General features: G+C 39.1%; 2 protein-coding genes across 4 annotated transcripts; one reads left to right on the top strand and one right to left on the bottom strand.

Moving 5' to 3' along the window:
• Positions 1-3,842: 3,842 nt before the first annotated feature.
• LOC121644331 (protein crumbs homolog 1-like) lies at positions 3,843-11,441 on the top strand. The gene is made up of 7 exons (XM_041992206.1): positions 3,843-4,506; positions 6,802-7,352; positions 7,501-7,666; positions 8,986-9,895; positions 9,987-10,028; positions 10,125-10,247; positions 10,722-11,441. The coding sequence occupies exons 1-7, from the start codon at positions 3,843-3,845 to the stop codon at positions 10,972-10,974; spliced, it is 2,709 nt and encodes a 902-aa protein (XP_041848140.1). The 3' UTR covers positions 10,975-11,441.
• Positions 11,442-11,518: 77 nt separating this feature from the next.
• Positions 11,519-23,400, bottom strand: LOC121644349 (sentrin-specific protease 5-like). 3 transcript variants are annotated; one of them, XM_041992248.1, is made up of 10 exons: positions 23,219-23,400; positions 21,456-22,461; positions 21,126-21,231; positions 18,383-18,530; positions 18,260-18,307; positions 14,270-14,347; positions 14,039-14,176; positions 13,857-13,940; positions 12,062-12,112; positions 11,519-11,957 (listed from the first exon to the last, which is right to left on the bottom strand). In XM_041992248.1, exons 2-10 carry the CDS (start codon positions 22,285-22,287, stop codon positions 11,841-11,843), a joined length of 1,602 nt encoding a protein of 533 aa, XP_041848182.1. In that variant the 5' UTR covers positions 22,288-22,461; positions 23,219-23,400; the 3' UTR covers positions 11,519-11,840. The 3 variants fall into 3 exon arrangements, with proteins under 3 accessions (XP_041848182.1, XP_041848183.1, XP_041848184.1); XM_041992249.1 differs by having other exon boundaries at positions 21,456-22,458; XM_041992250.1 differs by having other exon boundaries at positions 21,456-21,651.
• Positions 23,401-24,365: the final 965 nt, after the last annotated feature.

The raw sequence follows: 24,365 nt of genomic DNA, 5'->3' as shown, positions 1-24,365 counted from the left end.
AAACCGTTCGCCCATTGGTTGGTGCAGCTTTTGTCCGTCAGCGCTCATGTTTAATGGCGTAGGATTTTTTTTAAGCAAAAATGCACCATTTGTTGTGATTTGGGTAGTGTTTACCTTGTACCGTATGTTTAGAATAAAAAGTGGTTTACTTAAATATAAAACATAAATGTGTTACCATTTAGTGCCTGACACGATGGCATCATGGGTAATGTAGTCTAAAAGAAGTCAGGCGTTTTTTGTTTTTTTTTTATGTTTGTTTTTTCTTTTTTTGTTTGTTTGTTTTTTCTACAGTATGTACATAAAATCAGTAATACAGTCAACAATCACAGAGTTTAATCACAGGTCTGAAACGTCAAACTTGAAAAAAAAGAAAACTAAAACTAAATGAATTCACAAAGATTAAAAGTAAGTGGCTTGGTAAAAGTGAATGAATGAATTAATAAATGAATGAATAAATAAATGAATAAATAAAGTAATGAATAAATAAATGAAAATCTTTTTGTATGCTAGCATATTTGTTGCAGCTTTCCCGTGTCAGTGCAACAGCATAATTGTGCTACTATTTAGTTGACAAGAACGTATCTGTTGGATGGCTAAGTCATCAAATCCTTAGCTTAGATAGCTAGCTTAAAACAATTTCCCAACACAGATGCATCATGGGTAATGTAGTTTGCAAAGAGCTGTTGGAATAACATTGTTTTTACTATGATTTTGACTGTCAGTTGACTCTGTCAAATGTTTAATCTAAGTGGTGTGAAAGGTCACACTTGACAAAAACTTGTCTAGAATTCATAGAGATTAATAGGAACTGGCTCATGGTCATGCTATTGTTTCTCAGGAAAGAAGCTATTGTTTGTTAACATGTTTACTGCAGCTTCTTTTTCAGTTTATGTAAAATGGACTATGCACATTAATCAACATTTCAATTTGGATTTAAAATGAAAATATGACAGAATTAGCAAATGAGCTCATTTTCATCTGTTGTTCCTTAGTATAGTGTCATAATTCTGCTACTGATATTATTTGGATTTAAATGGTTTAATTTTAATTAAAAGAAGTATTTCAGATATGAATGTTACACTATATTTTCTATAAAATAATTTATTTATGACAAAGCATGTCATGCGACATTAAGTTTTAGTTGTGGTCACAGATTACTACCACATAGTAATGAGATAATTAACTTGTGGCCATGCTTTAGTTAGTTAAGCATAGGAATTTATGGCTATAGGAATATGAATAATTATCATTTAGCTAATTTAATTCTATTTTAATGCTGAGCTGCATTATAATAGTGTAACTTAGCTAAGTGGGTTAACCTAACTGAATAATTTAATACAAAAGAACAAACAGTCGGGACACCACATACACCATTCAGTAGTGGTTCTACTGCTATATTGCACTATTTATTATGATATTATAAAGATAACCTTTATTCAACAATAAATCTACCCAGAATATTATCAAATGGAAGAATTTGAATATTGTCATTGTTACATGATGTCAAACTGCCATTTCTTCTGGAGATGTGGAAATAGAAAACAAAGAATCAACTCGCACAGGGGTTTAAAAACCTTAAAAACTGGAACTGGTGAGGCTTGCTGAACCTGAGATAGAGAAAGCTTGACCAACTGCAATATATAAGGCAATATGAAAAAAAAAACATCAATAATTCTTAAAATTGTTAAACACTGAAAATGGTTTTAATGTTTAACGTTTTTAATGGTATGTTGACGGAAAACAACAGTGTCCCTAGTGTAGAGCCTTGGGGGACTCTACACCAGGGTGACAGAGTTTCTGTCTGATAAATAAGACCTAAATCATTCCTTTTATACTGACACTATGCTCCAAGTGAGATAAACGGATGCTGTGATTGACTGTCAAATGTTGCCACAATCTCTAAAATCATAAATTAAAAGATCAGTAACTTTTAAAAGGGGAGTTTTAGTGTTATGAATGGCTTCATAACACTGCCGAAACAACTGCTGTAATACTCATAGAATAAATTTCTGAAATTTTGGAAACACATACCCAGATGTTTTATACTGTAGTATACAAAAAACAGGGCTTTGTTTTATATATATATATATATATATATATATACATATATATATATATATATATATATATATATATATATATATATATATATATATATATATATATATATATATATGTATGTATGTATGTATGTATGTATGTATGTATGTAGGGAGTTGTGGAATACAGTATGTAACATAGACTGGTCAGATGCATATTGGAGAATTTTACTTATATACTGCAGTTTTTAACAGTTTGTCTGCTGCAGTTAGGATACTATAATCAGGCAATATCCGCATGTGCTGTTGGTGTAACAATGAAGTATTTTTCCATTTCATCCCTTTTGGATGTTGGTACTCAAATAGTACTGCTCAAACCTGTTGAACAATCCATCTCCACATTGAAATTAATTACTTATCATTTGATATCCTAAGGAAAGCTTTGTTTGGTTTTTCTTTTTGCTATTTTTTGAAAGAAAAAAATTATCGTTGGAAAGAAAGATTACAAAGGTTTCTGCATTAACATACTATAATTCCATCATCATACATCACCCTGTTCTAAACCATACATAAAATAAATAACAAAAAGGAACAAAAACAGTAAAATAACTTACAATGACGTCAGTGATGTTTTGATGACAGAGATGCTTCCAATATTAGAACCACCTAATTTTACTTCATTCAAAGTCTGGCCAAACAGAACACAACAAGAGCATAATCTGCAGCCCATATGTGTGTGCACGTGCACACATGCATTTGTTTATATTTGTTTATATCTATGATTCAGGTTGTGTAAGGGTCATTAAGCTGTGAAAATACATCCCTCCACAGGGAGCTGAACTTCAGTTTGTGGCTCTGCTTCATTACCTGAGCCAAAACACCTAAATCCCATCGCTTACATAACATCACATCAGAGATCTGTCTGGGAACATGCTTGAAGTTGCTCAAATTAGCCTGCTGGATTCACCCCACCCTTTCCTAACACGTTGTATGTGTAAGACATTGTAAGTGCATTAGCTTAATCCCTTCCATCTAGCATGCAACGATCTAAGCAGTTCAGTGAGCAAACACATGTACAGAGGAACAGAAGTGAGGATGGAGCTGCACATCCAAGTACTCTCCATCTGTCTTTGATCTAAAAATGAAGACACTGCCAAATATCTAACAATCCGGAGGACCTACAAAGGACAATGTTGAGATTCAACGTGCATGTCTTGATGCTAGGGTTGCTTTATGCAGGTAATTTTTGGATTCTGTTTTGTGATCATACAAACATACAATTATGTTACATTTAGCAAGAAAGGGTGTTTCATTAGGGAAGTAGAGTATGTAGATTGTCACCTTATTGTTACTTTATGGAAAATAATACACAACACTCTCTAGTTTGCAAGTCTAAAACAAATTAATTTTTAAGTTGTCTTGCTTTTTTTCTCATCTTTATTTTCAAAGTACATGTATGCATATATGTTGTAATGAAATGTAATGTCTTCTTTAGGCACTTTGTCTAGTGAGGACTTCAATAAATGTGAACAGCAGCCATGCCAAAATGGTGGTGTATGTGAGAGCCACAATGGAGGATTTCAATGCCTTTGCTCCCAGCAGAGCCAAAATGGCCGACTGTACGCTGGAGAGAACTGTACGATCGCACTAACAGGCTGTGATGAAAGCCAATGTGAGAATGGGGGAATATGTTCTCCCTTACTTGTAAATGATGAACACACCTACAAATGCTTCTGCACTCCAGGCTACACAGGCCATAAATGCCAAATTTCCACAGTTTTTTCATTTGAAATCCAAGGCTACATGTACATAGAAACTCGGCATCTAGACCCAGAAGCTCCACTTAATGTGACATTCCGCTTCAGGACAGATAGACCCAATGGCACCCTCTTTCAACGTAGGGTAGATGACCTGCTCCTCAGCATCGAGCTCATACATGGACATCTATGCCTCCTCAGCTTGAGAGGTCAAGGCTCCAGCACACTGGTTCAAGAGCTCCCAGAATATCTGTCCAACAAAAAGTGGCACACAGTGGAAGCATCACTGGGTGGCGTGGTCAGTCTCATCCGGCTGCTTTGCAGTGAAGGAAGCTGCACCGGAGACTCTAGCACTGAAGTTCAGCTGTTTGATCAGGCCACTTCTCTACCTGAGCCTGGAGCCGTTCGCCAAAGCCTCTTCATCGGAGCAGTCAGGGGGAACTGGACTTTGGGGAGAACAGTGGATGAAGCACCTGCCAACCCGTCTGCTTTCCTGGGCTGTTTTAGAGATGTGTTTGTAAACTCACATCTAGTGCTGCCAGTTAAAGCGCCAGATTTAGGTACTCAGGCAAACATCACTGTTGGGTGCAGCGACAAAGACAAATGTGATGACAGCCCATGTCAGAACAGAGGACGCTGTTTGAGCCAGAGCTGGAGGAGCTACATGTGTGAGTGCCACAGACCATATGAGGGGAGCAACTGCGTGGAGGGTAAATACCAGACTTTTCTTCTCATGATTTAGATAAGTAATGAAGTTAATGTTATAGTCATGGTTAAAAGTTACAAGTATCAGTGCTGGGAAAGTCTGATGTTTTGATGACTTATCCATCCACCTGAGACATTCTACAGTCTTTGTTGCTTTTTAACAGCATTGCCTTGTTTAAATCATTGCTCTTCTTTTTATATATACTATTAATAGAAGGGAAGGTTTTAATCTGGAGTGCAAAGTAATGGAGAAGTTTTAATAAGGTGCCAGTACCAAAAGTATAGTGTCATGGATATTGATATACTCAAAATATAGTGAGGTCATGATAAAAGGGTTACTGTGTTAAGCAATATTTCTTAATGTAAGTAAGATCTAACTAAGCAAAATACAATAGTACATAAAAACCATTAATGTATGCATGTGATCTGACAAAAAAAAACCTTGACAAAAGACACCACAGTACACAGAATTAAGGACATGGTTTTACAGTAGGTAAAGATGAAGTCAAGTTCAAGCACAGTTGTACCTCTGCAAAAATCTGAATGGATAGCTTTAATAAGAACCTCCTTGCAGGATAAAGTTAGACAGTAGACTTTAAAGGAGCTTATGGAGTCAGCAGAAATAGCACAGAGTTCAGCCAAACAGTTGTTAAATTAGAAAGTATCCAGCAACACTTGCATCAAGGATTAAAAAAACGTGGGTTTTACTAATTGCCCAGGAACAAGTTTGCCAGGTGAGGAATACTTATGGACTCTTGCCATTGGAAGTTAATGTATTTCTCTTGGCTGTCCAGTTTAGCAGTTTCTCTTAATGAACAGAAAAACACTCAACTCTCAAAATAATCAGCTATTAACAAACGTTTTTAATAAAGTCATTTTGTGGATAACATGTGGTCCACAATACTGATACCTACAACTTTTAACTAACTAATTATTCGTTAATTTTCTGGTGCATATTGTGTTTTTTTTAGCATAAAGACTACATTAAGATGACTAATATAACTTCTTCTTCTGCAATAGATAGAAACCATTAACACATGGCAGTATTCATAGTGACAAAATTATTGCCTTTGCAGCATATAATGTATAAATAACTTATCTTTTTGAGGTGGCAGCAAGCTACTTTTTAGACAATACCACATTTCTTGACTCCATTTGTTCCCTACTTTTTCCAGCTAGCATAACTTTGGCTAAGCTAATGCTATACTATCTCTAATTTTTTATTTAAGAGACAGACTTGGTAAATTGTCAGTCTTAACTTTCCTATAAAGTAGAAAATAATTCCTATAATTAAAAAAAGAAAATGCAAGTAATAAATTTACTGCTGTTGAAACACATAATCTACCATACAAGTAAGTTATGATTTGCAGGATGTTGTTAGACAATACCCCATCTTTTTTTCCTACTTTTTCCAGCTAGCATAACTTTGGCTAAGCTAATATTATGTGATCTGAAGTTTTGCATTTGAGAAAAACATTTTGGTAATTTGTCAATGTTAACTTACTTATAATTTCAATCATATAAAGTAGTAAAATTGTTGTTGTTACCAAACACATGTATAACCAATGAATAAGTCATATTTTTAGGTTGGCAGCAGGCTCTCTTTAGACAATACCCGATTTCTTGTTTCCACTTTTCTTTATACTTTGTCCAAGCTAATATTATGTTAGCTGGCATTTTTCTGAGACAGACTTTGGAGAAGTGTCAATCTTAACTTTCCTATCATACCACTTTTCAAAAATTCCAAGTAGTATTCTTGTTGCTGCAACATAAAAATAGGTAATTTTAAGGTGGTAGCAGGTTATCTTTAGACAATACCAAATTTTCTGCAGGTAGTATAACTTTGGCTAAGCTAATATTAAGATGTCTTAAGTTCTTTATTTGAGAAACAAACTTTGGAGAGTTGCCAGTCTTAACCTTTCTATGACAACAAACCATTTTTCTAGAATTCCAAGTAGTAAAAAATATTCTTGCTGCTGTAAATATAACCTATAAACAAGTCATATTTTGAGGTGGTAGCCGGTAATCTTTAGACAATCCCACATTTCTTCTCTACATTTTTTTCTACTTTTCCAGCAATTTTGGCTCATCTAATATTATACTATAAATTTTCTTCTGTAAATTGCCAGTCTTACAAGTAAGTTGTCTCTTTAGTTGCAGCAGGCTATTGTTAGACAATACCACATTTCTTATGTCTTTTTTTCCCCCAACTTTTTCCAGCTTTCTTACTATTCTTTGACAAATTTATACTCTGCCTAGTTTTCTTCTCCTTTGACAGTTTTTTGTTTGTACCTTCACAGAGTACATCACCGCTAGATTTGGAAACAAAGACCTGGAAAGCTATGCTGTTTTCTCATTAGACGCCGACCTCGGTGATAGTGTTATTGTGTCCATGTTCATTCGCACCAGACAGTCCAGCGGTTTGCTCCTCATCCTGTCAAACAGCACCAGCCAGTACCTCCGGATGTGGCTGGAGGATGGCAGAGTCAAAGTTCAAATCAATAATTTTGAGACCCTCGCTGGTGGGAATGAGGTCAGTGATGGCCATTTCCACCTGGTGACTGTGAAGCTGGAAGGAACTGCTGTCAGTTTGTACCAGTCAGCCCAAAACCAAGGCTCCATGACCATTAGGCGCATTCAAACCCACCCTGGGGATTTGGTTTTCGTTGGAGGGCTACCAGACCTAAGGGCCTCTGCTTCATTTGGTGGCTACTTTAAGGGATGTATCCAGGATCTGAGGATAAACAGCAAACGACTGCAGTTCTATCCAATAACAACTCCAGTTGATTCTTACCATCCTGAGAAACTCGTCAGTGTTGCAGAAGGATGCAGTAGCAACAATGCATGTGCTGTAAGTCTTAACAATCCTGTTATGTTGACTACCTTGTCTTCTTTGAACCAGCCATATACTCTAATTCCTTACCTGCATCAATAATACCAGTTTAATCCGTTATATATTGCACAGAGGGCTCTGATTTTTATTGTTTTCTCCAAATCAGGTCAACCCCTGTCTCAATGGAGGCGAGTGTTACTCCATGTGGGATGATTTCATCTGCAGCTGCCCACCCAACACTGCAGGGCAGCGTTGTGAGGAGATGAAATGGTGTGAGCTGTCTCCCTGTCCTGCCTCTGCTGTTTGCCAGCCTTTACCCCAGGGCTTTGAGTGTACGTATCCTGAAACTGCAACCTGTTGTTGCTGTATTCCTGTGTTAAAAAGAACACTGCCTTCAAAGCAGATGAACAGGGTCAAATATAGACGTAATGGATTTGTTGTTATAGATAGTACACCGGGTTGGCCTAAAACCAGAGTTTCTGTTTTTTCTAATAACACATAGAAACAACTGGTAAAATATGTAGTAATAATTCTGCTTGGTACTCACTGATAAGGACAGACTGATTAATTACAGTGTGGCTAATTACAGACGGGAACAGAGTTGAGGCAGGGATCCCACATGAGATTCCTCTAAGACGTGGTAATCCCTGGTCAGATTAGGTCTCCCGCCACATGCCTGTGTTAGTTTATGATGACAAGTCTCCCTGGACAGGTCACATGTTCATGAAGATAAACAGAGGGGGGTGTTGATCCGGAGTAGCTGCCTGTCCAAATTGTAGTTGGTCACACCATATGCATTTAACAGATTATTCTGCTAGTCTAGCAGCTTAAAGAAGCTGCACTGTTTTAATGACCCCGGATTTCTTCTTGTTCTTACCTAAATTAGAATAATTTGGCTGTTTTGAACAAGAAGTGCCTGTTTTGTTTTGTTTTGTTTTGTTTTGTTTTGTTTTTTTCTTTGCATAAAGCAGGATGGGATGACAATGGCAAATAAAAAAATAATAATAATATTTTACCATTTCATGGAAAATATTAACTAATGTTAAAGCAGCTAATCTTTAAAAAGTTGGTAAGGGGCAACAAAAGGCTGGAAAAGTTATTGGCACAAATAAAAACAACTAGAGGAGCATTTGACAACTAATTATGTTAACCGGCAACAGGTCAGTGAAATGACTGGGAATAAAAGAAGCATTTCAGAGAGTCAGTGTCTCACAAATGGAAAGATGGAACGAGGTTCACCAATTTGAGACAAATTGGGTCGAAAAGTTGTGGAACAATTTTAGAAAAAATGTTCCTCAAAGTAAAAATTCAAAGTTTCTGAAGATCCCATCATTTACAGTGTATAATATCAAAATAGTCAGAGAATCAGGAGGAATCTCTGAGTGCATGGGACAACGCTGAAGGTCAAAACTGAATGTTGGTGATCTTGGGGCCCTCATACAGCACCACAATAAAACCAGACATGATTCTCTACTGAAAATCACTGTGTGGATCTATTGGAGATCACTGTCTGTGAACACAGACTTGTGGCTACTCTCAAGGTCATAAAGCAATCTTCAAAGTTCAGCAGTTAGTAAAAAAGAATAAGCATGATGTCTTGGGACTGGAATAAGTTCAGCTAGTAGTCAAGTCTTTTATTTCTCTACCTCAGGTTTGTCCAACGTAACGTTTCGGATTGGAAGCAGCATTTTACTCTATCGCAGCAGTGAAAAGGTTCAGCGCAGCCTCACCAGTGTCTCCATTAGCTTCCGCACAAGACAGTCTGCTGCAACTTTATTTCATGCACAAAACGACTCACACTACCTCACCATCTCCCTCCTGAACTCTCATGTGGTCATGGAGCTTCAGGCTGGGGCTGATGAGGATTCCCCGAGAGTGACAGCTCAAAGCCTGGGTCCACTGGGCAACGGAGAGTGGCACATTGTGGAGATCCGCAAGGAGATGCCAACATCTTGGTGGGTCATGGCTGTGGATGGAGGCAAGAAGGACATAAGCACTTTTAAAACAACTGTGGAGAACCTGAACTTTCTTAAGGAGGGAGCAGACATCTTCCTGGGAGGATTAAGCCTGGATTCTGGAATGAAATATTCAGGCTGCCTGGGTCCAGTGGAAATTGGAGGCCTTCTTCTCCCTTTCCACCTAGACACAGACCTTAACCTCCCCAGACCTCAGGAGGAGCAGTTTGAAAGAATAAATAGCAATGCTGCTCCACGATATGGCTGCTGGGGAACCAGCGTATGCTCGCCAAACCCATGCCAGAATGGGGGTGCATGTGAGGACTTGTTTGACCTGCATCAGTGCACGTGTTCCACCGAGTGGTCCGGGCTGCTCTGTCAAGATCGCACAGACACCTGCAACTCCAGCCCTTGCGTCTTCGGCAACTGCACCAACCTGCCTGAGGGATACAAGTGTGAGTGTGAGCTGGGCTACACCGGGGAGCGATGCGAGGCAGAGGTTGACATGTGTGAAAACAGCAGCTGTAGCCATGGCGCCACCTGTCTCAAAGGCTTCCAGAGCTACACCTGTCTCTGCCCCAGGAACATGACAGGCAGCTACTGCGAGTGAGTTTGACACTAGAGATGCTCCACAGCTTAAAAAAAAGAAAAAATGAAGTTTAACACTTCACTGATTTTACTTACTTTTCTACCACAGGGTGAAAATTCCTGAAATCCCATGGTACATTGAGATAGATCCGTAAGTGCTTTTGCAGAAAAAATGATCACATTTCAACAAAGCCAGGTAAATGACAGTATGTTGACACTGCTGTTTTTTTGTTTTTTTTTTACCTAGTCTTCCTCAGTTGCCTGTATCTTCATGTATGGGTACAAAATGGAACTACAGCTGCTTTAATGGAGGAAACTGCTCTGAAACTTACAGCACCTGCAACTGCCTGCCTGGCTTCACAGGACAATGGTACGACTTAAAGGTTACTAATACTTAGAGGAATGGTAGCATAGTGGTTACAGAGGTGAGTTTGGGTCTAGAGGGTCTGAATTCAAGTCCCAAGTGTGCCAACAGAGGTGCATTTTACCCCCTATATGGCTAAAATGCAGGGCCTAATTTCCCAATTGGGATTAGCAGAGTAAATATTTTGCTTGATGTCTTTTTTGCAACATTCACTCCTCCTTAAGTGGAGTCCACTGATTGAATGACACAAAAACGTCACTTCTCACTAGGAGTTCAGTTGTTCCACTTCACTGTTCACTCCATGATGAAAAGAGAAGAAGAAGATGCCTGTCCTTCATTGTTGTTGGGTCACTTTTTTCTTGCTGTCGCACTATGATGTCATGCATGATGTCTCGTGAGGGTTCGACTCGCTAAACAATCCAGCATCTCTGTAATGCCAAACTTTGCCCCATCAGACTTTTTCTTTTCTCATGTTTTCAGGTGCGAGAAGGATGTGGATGAATGCGCCTCGGACCCGTGCATGAACGGAGGCTTCTGCATCAACTACGTGAACAGTTTTGAGTGCGTGTGCGACATGAATTACTCGGGCATACACTGCCAAATGGACGTCAGTGACTTCTACATGTACCTCTTCCTGGGCCTGTGGCAGAACCTCTTCCAGCTGGTGTCCTATCTCGTGATACGCCTTGACGACGAGCCAGAAATTGAGTGGGGATTCCACGTCAATGAATAGACATCTGCTTACTTATTAACTCGAACTGGACCAGACATGGTGAAGAGGGCCACACAAGGGAAGTCCTGTAACGTGTTCATCACGGCAGACTGACTGGAGAAGTTTGACTTTATTACTCGTTGGCATCCTCAGTTTCTATCTACACATTTTTCTGAAAGAACTGTAAAGTATAAACCACCAGAATAGATGAGAACAGGAATATACATCTAAATCAGCCATAGAAATGTCTGTTGTGCAGATTCATGTGTTAATATAACAAATCTCATTGTGTTTGTAACAGTCGATCTGGTTCTCATACTGGAAACGGAACATTTGAGAGCTCTGTGTGTGCCTTAAATGTCCACTTTGTATCTGAAGCGCTGCTTCCTCAACAGTTCAGGGACACATTCACATACAGTCACTGGTTATTAACAAGATTCCTGTCTATAGGTAGGACATTATTTAATATATTCATATACCCTAACACAAACTGAAATAGGTTGTTCTGCATGCAGTGCATACAGTACCCAACATAAAAGAGGAAAACATCAAATAAACATGAAAATGTTTGGAAAACAGATGCTTTTTATTCAAACTCTGTACTTGATGTTCAGTTAAATGCCATTTCCATTCACTTATCTGGTAAAGATGAGATGCAAACTACGGAAATCAAAGTTAATGTAAAATGTGCAATAAGGTGTAAATGTATCTGAAGGGAAAACATACACAAAGGCCATGTCCGATTAAGGCTGTTCCAGTGCAGCTCGGACCTGCAGAGGTTTTTCTTAAATAACTCTGATTTAAACATTGATCATATTGATCATATTCATACAGTAACCACACACGACGTGTAGATCAGTCTGAAGAGAGCTCTTAATCATGCTCCATCAGTCCTCTTCATGGAGCTTACAGTCACAGAGCTCCTTATAGATCCTCGTTCGAATCTTTGGTATGTCCTTCTGGGAAAACTGGAAAGGTCTTGACAGAGCGAGGCATCTGGAATACTGTAACAGAGACAGGATGGTATGTGCTGTGTGAACCAGGAGATGCATATCTGACACATTAAAAGTTGCAGCCATGGATGGAAAATCTGGAAAACATGACGTACCTCTAAGACAAAAACTCCACAGTCGTTCTCGTTGGTCTGCTGTGGGATTTTCTGTGAAGGACAGCAGGAGATGAGACGTCGTAGCAGCAAGCAGAGACAGTGTTAGCATTCCTGGTGGACAGTTGTGCATTTGTGGCCTGTCAAGCCTGGAATTTACTACAGGAATTTACTAAATGAGACCCTTAGATCTCATTTATTCACTCCAAATGTAAATATATACAGCACTGTACTAAAGTCCTGATCCAGCCGTTATTTATTTGCGGCCTTTATAAGGTTCTAACCTTATAAAGTGGTCTTGATCAGCAGTTCTCCAGTTTTCCTGAAAGTCTTACTTTAGACATAAAGAACCCATTTTAAAGGTTTATTGGTCATTTCTATCATGGCAGTTGGTCATGTCATATCTTAAAAACAAGCAACCTGTCACCACACTGAATCATTGTTTCCACATTCTTAACAGTTTGACCGACAGAAAACAGGATGTTTGCATCGACCATGTAATTCCCAAAGGGCTGAAAACTCGGCATGTCGCAGCATGATCTGCAGCGTGTCCTTTAAACATTTTGAGGAAACTGGACAGGTGGAGGACAAGAGAAGAGATGTCAGGCCTAAAAAACTATCTACAACAGATAAACAGAAAATGAAAGTGCTGTCCTGAAGAAATAGGAACAAATCCAGTAAAGACCTGAACCAGGACCTGAGAGATGGATCAGGACCTTCATCTACTGCTGGCTGAAGCCTCATCAGAAATGTCCCCATGAAGGGCGGCTGTCAAAAAGCCAATTTTAAGGAAGGGAAACGGGGAGAAACGGTTCAGATATGCCACATGACACAAGAACTGGACTGAAGATCAGAGGCAGCAGGTCTGATAGAGGCATGAATCCTCTCCAGAACCCAGACTTCAACATTACTGAAGCAGTGTGGGATCATCTGGGCAGAACAAACAGGCAGCCAAGTAGGGCTGCACCTTACCAGGACAACGTGCGATATGCGATAACAAGTTTGAAAGCTGTGATGACAATATGATAATAGCAATAAATAAAATCTGATGCAGCTTAGATGTTTTTGCATACTGGGTTCAACATACAAAACTGTCGTGCACTTTATAGCGTTTTGCTTGATGCAACAGCCGTAGGCCTGTTAGTCTCTTTGCAATTCATCATTGATGCACACAGACCATGAATGCACAGCAGTGAACGTCGGGTCACGACCACAGTTTAGCTAGTGGTTGAGATACGTTTATCATGCAGGCTAATATCACGAGGAATGTAAGGTTTCAATATATTGTCAAAATCTACAACCAACATCCAAAGAGGAGCTTTGGAAAGTCCTTCAAGTATTCTGGAGACCTATCCCTGAAGATTACTGAGATACATGATAATAAAGCTCAGATATGAGGGCTCAGAGAATTCAAACTCTTCTTCTGCCTTTTATAATGTATTTACATTTAAGTTTGCACATGCTTCACAAAAAACATCACCTATTTCCTGTTTTCTTGGCAGAAAAACAGGAAATGAAGGTAAGAGAGATGAACGTATTCGACACCAGACATGTTTATTTCTCCTTCAGACCAAATGTGATGCCACTTTAAACCACAAGGAGGCAGCAATGCGCTTCCTACGACTGTCTGTTGGGTTAGAAAGGAGGGTTTTTTTCTAAAGAGAAAAGGAGGAAATCAGGTGCAGTGGTCACTTCACCGTACTACCACTGGCAGTACATGTTTGTTAAATGAGCACTTCAGCAGAAAAGCCTGGGGCACATTTCTGCTCCCACTTTGGCAAAAATGTGGCAAAAGTACCTCATCGTACGACACCGTCCAGCCATCTTCAAACGCACTTTGCTGCTTCTGTTTTGCTTCGGTCATCAAGTATTTCAGGATGTTCTGTTTAAAGAAAAAACAAAAAAAATTTTAAGGATAAAGTGGCTGAACTCTCATCTGTACAAGTGGGATTTATCTATTTATTCACTGGTTCTTATTACCCTTGCAACTTTCTGCAGAGCATTCCCTTGTGAGTCGTAGAGGCAGATTTTCTTTGTGGGGATGTCGGCCGTCACCAAACACCAGTGAACCTCCAGGTGGATCGGCACTAAAAGAAGGTTCTTAGAAAACAAATCCACCTGTGGCACAGAAGCGAGGTTAGAGTTTCCTTAGTCTGTAACAAACTAAAAGGAAATGTTTTGATTTTTCTTAAGTAAGTTCTACTTTCTAACCTGCTTTGTCCAACGCTTAACACCATCATATCCTTTGGTCATGAGCTGCCGGTGGAAGAAACTATTGAGAAAATGGACCTTGAAGAGGAGACAAAACTAATTCAGAAATGTGTGGACATTCGTGTTTTTACTTCACATTAAACTGAGTCATAGGTTTATAAAATCCTGACTCTAGACCATCTTCAATATGAACCACAACTAAGCAAGCAGGAAACTTTATTTTATTAATTTAACATTTATCTTACCAGGCAAACAATAAGAACAATGTCTTATTTACAACGTTGGCCTGGCAAACGCCAGAAAGCACACGTAGGGCAGACAAAACAAAGGAAATAATCATCAGGAGAAATATTCAGTTCTACTTGTTGTATCGGAGAAGACAAATCTCCAAAAATGTTGTTTTTCTCCAAAAAAGTCCAACACAGAAAACATCGGAAGGAAACAGAACTTTCGTCATGTCTGGTTTTTGTTCAGTGTAAATTAAGATATGAATGAATACATAAAAACATCCAATTAAAATAATGAAATGAAAAAAATAAAAAACAGAAGAATCTGAAAAACAGAACAAAACAAGATCAACACACACACAAAGAAATAAACTAAAACAATAAAATAAAATATTTATATTGTTAAATGGTTCTGGGACACCAGCATATTCAGGGTGGGAAAGGATTTTCTAATAGTTATTGAATTACAGACACTTAAAATGAGAGTATTTGATTAACACCTGGTTGTAATGTGCTGCTTCCACCACAAGGTGGCGTTAATTTACCAAGCTGTAGAAAGAAACTGGTGCTGGAATTTGATGCTGATGGAGAACAAATGTAAAAAAAAAAACATGCAGAACCAAACAAAACCAGTAACACTGGAAACCAGACCATCCGCTCCAGAACATCCCCGTCTTTATACTGGTTTTAGGTCAAATCCAACACGAATAAGGCTGCAGCAAACAATTATTTAGCTAATTAGGTATTCTATCAGTTATTCCGTCGATTAATTGGATAACACACACTTTGGCCTTATTACGGAGCAATAACAACTATCAAAAAGAGAATAAAGATGTGGCCTCTTAGCACAAACCACTCACTGGTTTCCTTTTCAGAAAATGGTACAAATTTTACCATTTAGTTACGATTTTAAAAGATCCCAGTTTAAAAAAAACATTTAAAACAAAAGAAAATATGATAACTTAAATTGCTTTATGCTATGAATAAATCTAAACTAGGGAATAACTTAAATCAGTCTACTGTCTGTGGTTTTTTTTATTTCTTACATTTTTTAACTAGACTTTATATATAGTCACAATAAGGACTGATGGTATGACCAAAACTAAATATTTGTTTTCTATCGAATGCTAATTAATCTCCTTTCATATTCTTATTGAAATCCTAATAAAACCATCTAATTTTCCTGATATCAGCAGTGAATTAGAAAAAGAGGCTAAAATAACCACCAACGCTGTCTGATTAAGTCACATTTGGTTAAACGTTGGTGTAAAATGAGAATATAACAGCTTACAGCCGCTCTGATAGGCCGACAGCGACCACATGCAGCGGGCTGTGTTCAGAGGTAAACATGGGTGTATATATGTATTTCACCTCTGAACTTCTGCAATCGGGAAAAAAATGAACTGAAACTGTGGTAGAATATAGGTTGTATTGTGGGACTGGATTTTACCCCTTCATCCGGTGCAGGTTTGTGACGTCTGTCTCACTTCAGTGATGAACAAGCGACCGTTCAAGCTGTGCTCAGCTTGAAAAGCATCAGATATGCACCTGATTTAGTACCACGTATGAAAAAGGACTCATCAGAGTGGGGAGAAAAATCCAATTTGTGTTGTTCTGATGCCAGGAAAAAAGATATATATATCATTTATGGGTAAAAAAAAAAAAAAAAAGTCAGTGTTGCCGGCAGTGTGAAGTCGAGCTGCACGATATCAGGAAAACATGAAATAACAGTTGAAAATTGTGATGACAACATGATCTGTGATAAATAAAATAAACAAAGCTGCTGCTTTGATGTTTTGCTAAACTCTCATGCACAGCCATAGGCTATAATGACGCTAGCAGCATATTTTAGCTAACGCTAGATTTTAGTAACTCTTCTCCTAAATAAAATTTGGTCAGCAACACAAACAGATCTACAGCCTAAAGACTAGAGATAAATAGAAAATTCACAGCCTTTGCAAAAGTTTTTTTTTTGTTGTTTGTTTGTTTATTTAAACCAACTTTTGATAAATTATAAGGATTTATTTTATATTCCAGTGTGGATTGAAGCAGTTTCTGACAGATGAAGCAGAGTTCACATTAATGGACCGATTCAAAGCCAGATAAGCCTCATCAGTAACGGTGGACCACTACCGTCACCAGTCCAGATCTTCACAGCGCTGTCCTTGTTGGCAGATACGACGTACTTAGGACTTGCAGTAAATGCGGCGCCGCAACACACAAAACATTCGACTACAGCTGGTTGTCCTGCAGACTAAACGTGTTTGTAGTGTGTCATCTCTCTTCTAACCAACGTTTCTGTTTAGCCACGAGTTCTTCTGCTCCTCGCTCCTCTCGTTCCCCTCCACCATCAAAATGCTCACACCATGCTCTAGTCAGCATCTACATGGAGCATCCAGGACAGCAAGAGTCCATTTGATTCGCCGTTGACGTGCACATTGACGTGCACAGAGCATGAACGCTCAGCAGTGCTTGCAACAGCGTCATGTCACTTCTAGAAAACGTGCAAACAGGGACGACTATTTATCACAGTTGTTGCAACATGGCTAATATCTCCATGAAGGTAAATCTTCCATAAAATGTGCAGCCCTAGTGTGAACACGGCTTTACGGCTGCTGACCGCCCTGGCGTGTGCTGAAGATCCTCGTTCCAGCAGGACCTCGTCATCTGTTCTGAATCAACACCTCATTTACAAAAATCTTCAGACCTTTTACTTGTTTTTAACCATTTTTTAATTACCTTTAAAATAATTTTTGAGCTTCTGAAAAAGATTTTTCTACCTTTAAAAGAGCCTTAATCATAACTTGCCTAAACATCCTGGTGTTTTCATCCAACTTCCTCAAACTCAACAGTTCTAAAACAGAAGTCCTCCTGGTAGGCACACCCCACACTCTGTCCAAATCCAAGAGTTTTCCCTTTTTCATAAACAACTCAGCAGTCCTTCCCTCCCCTCAGGTAAAGAGTCTGGGTGTCGTCCTCGACAGCACACTTTCTTTTCACTCCCACATTAACAGTATCACCCGGCCTGCATATTTTTATTTGAGAAACATTTCTCGTCTCCGCCCCCCTCTCACCCCCCACACCAGTGCCATCCTCGTCCACAGTCTTGTTACCTCCCGGATTGACTATTGCAACTCACTTCTTTTTGGTCTCCCCCACAAATCCCTCCAGAAACTGCAGCAAGCATCATTACTCAGACCCCTACTACTCACCACATCACCCCCATCTTACAACAACTTCACTGGCTCCTCATAAAACAAAGAATTAACTTAAACTTCTCCTCATTACATTCAAAGCACTCCACAAACTGGCCCCACCATATATATCTGATCTCCTGCACATTGCCACTCCGGTCCGTTCACTTCGCTCCTCCTCCTCTCTCCAGCTTCTTGTCCCCCCTTCCCGTCTCGTCACTATGGGGAGCCGAGCATTCAGCCGCTCTGCTCCCCATCTCTGGAACTCTCTTCCCCCTGATATCCGTACCATAGACTCTCAACTCTTCAAATCACAACTCAAAACCCATTTGTTCAGACAGTCCTACGTCGTCTAGTCACTCACACACACCATATTCATGTTTGTTTTGTACAGTGTCCTTGAGTGTTTTGAAAGGCGCTTTTAAATAAAATTGATTATTATTGTTATTATATTCCCAGAGATAACTGTAATTTAAAGGCAGAAAGCAGCTACAACATATAACATCTAAATCCATAAAAAACTTGAATAGATGAAAATGTGACAGACATGCTCACAGCGGTTAGATTACCTTGAGATGGGAAGACTCCATGATCAACTCTCCATACATGTTCATGACCTTCAGCAGAAACAGATCTGTTAGATTTAATCCTAAAACTCAGAGTTGATTGCATTTTTAATGTTGGGTAATAACCTGATCATTGAGCCAGTTCTGATCAGCCAGCGTTGACAGGTCCTCCAGTGTCAGGATGTGTTTCTTGTAGACCACCCGGAAAGAGGGGACGGGTTTCTCTGTGATCTCAGTTTGGTATCTGGCAACCTCCGAGAGGATGATGTTTTTCCTGCACACAAGTGTGAAAATCCGAGTTTGTCCGTGAGAAATCAACAAGAACATGTGGCATCAAATCACAGCAAATCCATAAGGGAAGTTAGAGGGAAACTTATGTGACCCCAGTGCTCCTGGACGCTATGTGGAAAAAAGAAAGAAGCATGTGCCCCGGTAAAAGAGGCTGGGCTTCACACCCATCGGAGATGCGAAGCCCATCAAACTTTTGCGGTGAGAGGGTTCAACACCTTAATAAGACGAGGCGAAGACGAGATAGGCTACGTGTTTATAGCCACGTCTTCAAACCTCTTCACAGTATAATTTTCCATAAATTACTGAAACACTGAAAACACAAAGGAACAAAAACAATCCAACTTCTGATAAAGTGAATAAAGACGGTTTAATGAGGGGAGTTGCTCTAAATAAAAGTTCAGATCTCGGATAACGTGTTGACGTTAATAAAACCTAAAAAGAATACTGGATCCATTTTAGGCTGTAATATGACTCTGAAATGACTAGAATGATGTAGATTCAGCTTGTTCAGCTGTGTCTCCCTGATGGACACGAAGTTCTCAGCATAACACCAGTAATCCCATCTTCACCCCCCTGCCACAGTTAAAAAAAAAAAAAAAAACAACTTCTGTCTGATTTTTAGGTGGTTGAAGCTTTATAATGTCCACTATTATGGGGGTATTTTTCTATCTTTAATCAAGAGCGTAGTTGTTTGCTTTGAGAGCAAGATTTCTGGTTTTCACGCTCAAATATCATCTTGTTCTCTCTCAAAACTCTGCTCTCACACTCAGATAGTCCCTCATGCTTTCAAATATATTGTTCTTCCTTTCAAAACTCTGCGCTCAGACTTGGTCTCTTTCCCTCACACTCAGACACATTCTCTGCTCTCTCAAAACTTCTGCTCTTGGATATTTTTCCTCTCTCTTGGGTTGCTGAAAGAGCTGTCTGTCAAACCTCCTCCAGCCAATACAATTCAAGCAAATCGTCCTCACCTGCTTCAGGATGCGCAGGTTTTACTTCAGACAGTGACTCCACACTCTTAGCCCAGAATTTGTTTGAACATAAACTTTTTAGCAGTAACTAAATATCATTTTATGTTTTATATAACAGTGTCTCATTAATAAAACAAATAAGTTGTTTCTAAAAGTTTTCTACATTGTGCAGTGTAATAATAATGATTAGCAAAGAAAACTCAACATGTTACGTTTCTGTCAGAGGGGGCAGGGCTATTTTCAAAACTCAACATATCCTGACTGCAAAGGCTCATGGGGAGATGCAGATTCATCTGAAATTTAACCTGTTTTTATTGCTGTGCTATAAATTTGAGTTTTCTGTGTTATGTTAACAATTAGACAATGTTATAAAGTTCTGCCCTCATTGAATTTTAAACTTGGCACCATGAATGAAAAGGATGGTACAGAAAAAGAAATCCACCACCAGCATCTAATTTTATACTTTGTGTAATTATAAAAATAAATTATAGTTATTGACCCAAGTCATTGTTAATTTTTCTGTATTGCTGCTTGTGGTTCTGGACTTGTCAGTGGGAATATGCATCTACAACTTATTGTTCTATGTGTGTCAAAGGTTATGAAAGTAGAGGTGGGATTTATTAGAAATGGGATTTATGGCTCTTTGAAGGCAGCCGGATCTTGAGGAGCCGTTCCTTTCAAAGAGCCATTCAAAAGACTGTCTCGTTCTCACAATATCTTACAAAATGTGTCTGAATGTGAGGGAAAGAGACCAAGTCTGAGCGCAGAGTTTTGAAAGGAAGAACGATATATTTGAAAGCAAGAGGAACTTTCTGAGTGTGAGAGCAGAGTTTTGAGAGAGAGCAAATCAGAAATCTTGCTCTCAAAGCAAACAACTACGCTCTTGATTAAAGATAGAAAAATAGCCCCATAACTATGCGTTTTCTGCTGGTTGGAGAAACATGCACTAGTCTGTGGGTGTGGCATCGGGATGAAACTCGGTGTGTGCAGGACAGAAATCATGTAGAGAGAAATGAGGAGCGGTGGTGTCAATCAGATAAATAACATGAGACTGTTTAAATTTAAATTTAACTACAAGGACAAAGTTGAAACCTGTTCTAGAGGAAACTTCAGTGTTTGGCCACAGGTTGCATCTGGTAGTTGGTAAGCAAAGCCATTTGTATCTCAACTTTCCATCCTTGTTAGAATATAGAGCCATTGATATTTACATGTCATGGGATCATCCTCCATCTCGTATAAAAAATATATTTCTGCACAGACACTGAACAGAAGCTAGAATTCATAAGATTAAATCACATAATTGGCTAGAAAAATCTCAATTAGCTTTTCTTTTATATGGTTCAGGCCAACGCCACGGACGGTCCGGCCGCTGCACTTTCTGCGCTCCTCTACATTGTGTTATTAATTAACAGTTAAAAGTGGATTTTTTCAACATTTGTACATCAAGAATCATCCACATTGGAATTGCGGCGTATCTTAAAAAAAAGAATTTCCTCTCCTCTTCTATTAACTTTGTATGAATACAATTTTGAATAAAAGGAAAAAAAACTAAATCAGTTTGTCCTGGATGAAAATCATCACCATGTCTGAGTCGGTTCCAGTCTTACCAATCGCTGAAATCAGAGTTAAACTTCCTCTTCAGATGTCTCATCACGTCACTCTTGCGCAGTGGGATGAGGCTTCCATACATCCTGTAGAAGTCGTCCAGAAATTCTACACAAACAGGAAATACTGTCAGCTGAAAGTGCTGTAAGACACAACACTTGAACCTGTCATTTCCTGTCACTGGACGCTGTGAGGACTGAATGTTTACAGGTAACCTCAGCTGCACTTTTCATATCATCTGGAATCAAATTATTTCCACTTTCTTTCCCTGTTTCTGGAATTGAGCAGCATCCTGTGACTTTGTGGAAACCAAACGATAAAAATGAACCAACCTTGGATGTCCCTCGTCAGTGCTTTAAGGCTGACATCAGCCTGGGAGGATTCTGTCTTCACACAGCCGACTCTCTCAGCAGCATCTCTGTCTGTGGTCTGGTTCTGTACTGGAGGGGCAGGACTGAGTTGCCCAGATGGAACGTCAACCTCAAGTCTTTGTGTTCCTGGGTCCTTACACTCTTCCCTCTCCTCGTGCTGCAGAGGTTTAATGGTGTGACAAAGTTTTTCATTTATTTCACTACATTGTACCGTGTCTGTGCTCTGAAACACGGTAGATGTTGGTGTGGTTGGACTGACCCCGCCTGCAACGACACTGGTGTCCACAACCTGCAAACAACCCGACCCAGCGAGTGTTTCTGAAAGGCTTTCAGATCCACTCCGCTTCGCCATGCCGTTATGCCCTTTAAGGTTATTTCCTGAACATTCAGGTGAAACGAAGGCCAAGTTTTGTCGGCTAGGTGGTTGGTAGTTTACAACCTTCTTATTTTTCTGTGACTGTGTCTTTAAACCAAGGCCAGAGCCGGAGCTGAACCACCAGAGGCGTCTTCTACCTCTGAATATCCCAAAACGGCAGTTCTCTCTTTGCTTCCTCCACATCCACAGCTGTAACTTACAAAACAAGCGTCTCTTAGCCCTCCTGGAAAGATGAGACACTCCCTTGATGGAAGACATGAACCCCCTCCTCCTCTTCAAGCATTTTGTTTTCCTCCACTGGTTCTGCGTTTGCTGCATCTTGCAGGGGTTTACCGGTTTGAGCAACGCAGGCTCACATGAGAGAGGCAGGTGTAGAGATGCTTTTATCTGAAGGAGGTGTAGGTGTGAGTCCAACATGCAGCAGCGATGAAGATGAAGTTACTGTTTCCGTTTTTGTAACTTTGTCACCTTGCAGGCCATGGTCCACGGCTCAGACTTTCTGGTCTAACTGAAGCTGATCCAGGATTTAACAGGAGTTTCACTGCTTACGTTATCCTTGGTTTGTTGTACGTTTCTTGCAGTTCGATCCTGCTGCGAGAAAAAACACAACACACTCAGGACACTCATTTTCTGCAAGAGTGAAACAGTTTCCCAAGATCTGTACTTTGTGGGAGATCATGAAGAGAATGTTTGCCCTAATAATCAAATTTAAAATGGCAAAACTGGAAATAAAAAAATAAAATAAAAAACAAGTGTATGAAGTTGTAGAGGGTTTTTGTTAGGGTATATCAGGCTTTTTTTTCCTTTTTTTTTGTATGTTAAGCCAATTTTTACTTTCGTTTCCACTTTGATAAAACTTAATAGAGCTGTTGTTGTTTAGCTAATGATCTATGAATGAATGATTTTCTATGTTGCGTTACACCATTGTTACATGATGAATAGTTTAAACAAAGGGCGTTTACATTTCTTAGCATATTACTGCTTCAAAATATTAAGTAAGTTTCACAAGCTTAAAGATAAATACATTACAACCATCAGTATCAAAGAATTGCACGCCTGCTTATGTATTTGTGATCGTGTCCAACATGTCCCTGACATGAAGGCATGTGTTCACATGCACGTGTTAACAGACACTAATGTTTAGTTTACAAAGGCTGCCAGACAACACTCTTTTTATTTCTTCCTTTGTTTTACTTTTTTCTCTTTTTTTTTTCTTTATTGCATTCCTCAAGACACGTGTTTACCAAGCAAAGACTCTTAAAAAAATTAGCCATCAAGCTAAGTTTCCTGACACAACAACCAGGTGCACAACATGTTAAAGATGCTAGCTACACAACCTGAGTCTTACCGTCAATGCCACGCTTGCTTCACAAAAAACATCCGAACAGAGCGAGCTCTTGTTTCATTAGGGTTCCTCATGATGAGCCACTTAAGGATGAATAGAATTTTAACTCAAAACGCGATATTAGATCTTCTAAACAGGTAGCAAATATAGCAACGAGGAGATTGCACATTGAGGGTCGCATGTTAAATGCGTCAGACACACACAAACCAATCAGATCCCACTTTCATTTAAAGGGGGTTTGACGCACTGGATTCTGTCGTGTAAAAATTGCAATTACTTCATTTCCGGAGCAGTTTATGATGAATGAAAGAATAAATAAATCAAATAAATAAAGTCGGTTACTGGGCAAAAGCAAAATGCAGAAGGCGTGTTTGACTAACTAAGGCTCGTAGAACACGCAGCAATAACTTGAAGTGATTGTTTTCTGTATGAAGTTATCAGTCTGACATATTTTTCCTTGGTCCGCTCATCTTAAAAACATTGTCCAGATCATTAAATGCGACACAGTTTGTTTTCTTCCAGACTGTCCGACGTTTTTTGTTAAGTTTTGTTACAGCAGCTTGCTGTCTGGTTTCTCTGTTTCGGCTGTACAGTTGTTACTGTTCTCCCTATCTCTTGTATCTTTGATTCATTTTTATTCTCCTCACTCTCCCTTTTCTGTTGTTTCCCTTTGTCTGTTCTAGCATAAAATATAATTTAGAAATAAGTAAAAAATGTAGAATAACACTAAAACATCAAGAAAAGCCTAAATCCATAAAGTAAATCGCCTAAATATAGTAGAAAATCAGTAAATAAGTGGTAAATTTGCATTATGGAAGGTAATTGTCATTTTGTTCTTAATGGGTTTAAATCTTTTAATTAGATTTTTTTTCTAATTGTTCTATCTTACTCTTGCAATTGGGAAATTAGTCTGCATTTTACACCGTTTATTTACTAATGAACAGAGGATGCCCATATGTCGGCGCCTGGATAGCTGTTGGGGGATTAAAGACGCGCTACAGAGCTTTTGCACATTTTCTTAGTGACACGCCCCCTATCGACGGCTAATTCTGACATCTAACTTTACTGTGAGCTCTCTCCAGCCAGTAAAAGACACTCTCATATTTACTCTCATCTTTTGTGTTTCTATTTAAACAAAGATTTTAAAAAA

The sequence above is a fragment of the Melanotaenia boesemani genome, chromosome 8 (assembly GCF_017639745.1).
Source record: "Melanotaenia boesemani isolate fMelBoe1 chromosome 8, fMelBoe1.pri, whole genome shotgun sequence".
Classification (NCBI taxonomy): Eukaryota; Metazoa; Chordata; class Actinopteri; order Atheriniformes; family Melanotaeniidae; genus Melanotaenia; species Melanotaenia boesemani.
Note: the sequence above shows the minus strand (reverse complement) of the source record. Positions and strands in the feature narration are given on the sequence as shown.

Excerpts from the sequence above, each read along its gene's own strand:
- LOC121644349 (XM_041992248.1), bottom strand. The coding sequence starts at position 22,287 with ATGTTGGACTCACACCTACACCTCCTTCAGATAAAAGCATCTCTACAC. Across the intron at positions 18,531-21,125 it reads AACTCTGATTTCAGCGATTG|GAAAAACATCATCCTCTCGG; the intron begins GTAAGACTGGAA and ends ACTTGTGTGCAG. Across the intron at positions 11,958-12,061 it reads GTGGAGTTTTTGTCTTAGAG|TATTCCAGATGCCTCGCTCT; the intron begins GTACGTCATGTT and ends TCTCTGTTACAG.
- LOC121644331 (XM_041992206.1), top strand. The coding sequence starts at position 3,843 with ATGTACATAGAAACTCGGCATCTAGACCCAGAAGCTCCACTTAATGTG. Across the intron at positions 4,507-6,801 it reads GGGGAGCAACTGCGTGGAGG|AGTACATCACCGCTAGATTT; the intron begins GTAAATACCAGA and ends GTACCTTCACAG. Across the intron at positions 9,896-9,986 it reads ATGACAGGCAGCTACTGCGA|GGTGAAAATTCCTGAAATCC; the intron begins GTGAGTTTGACA and ends TTTCTACCACAG.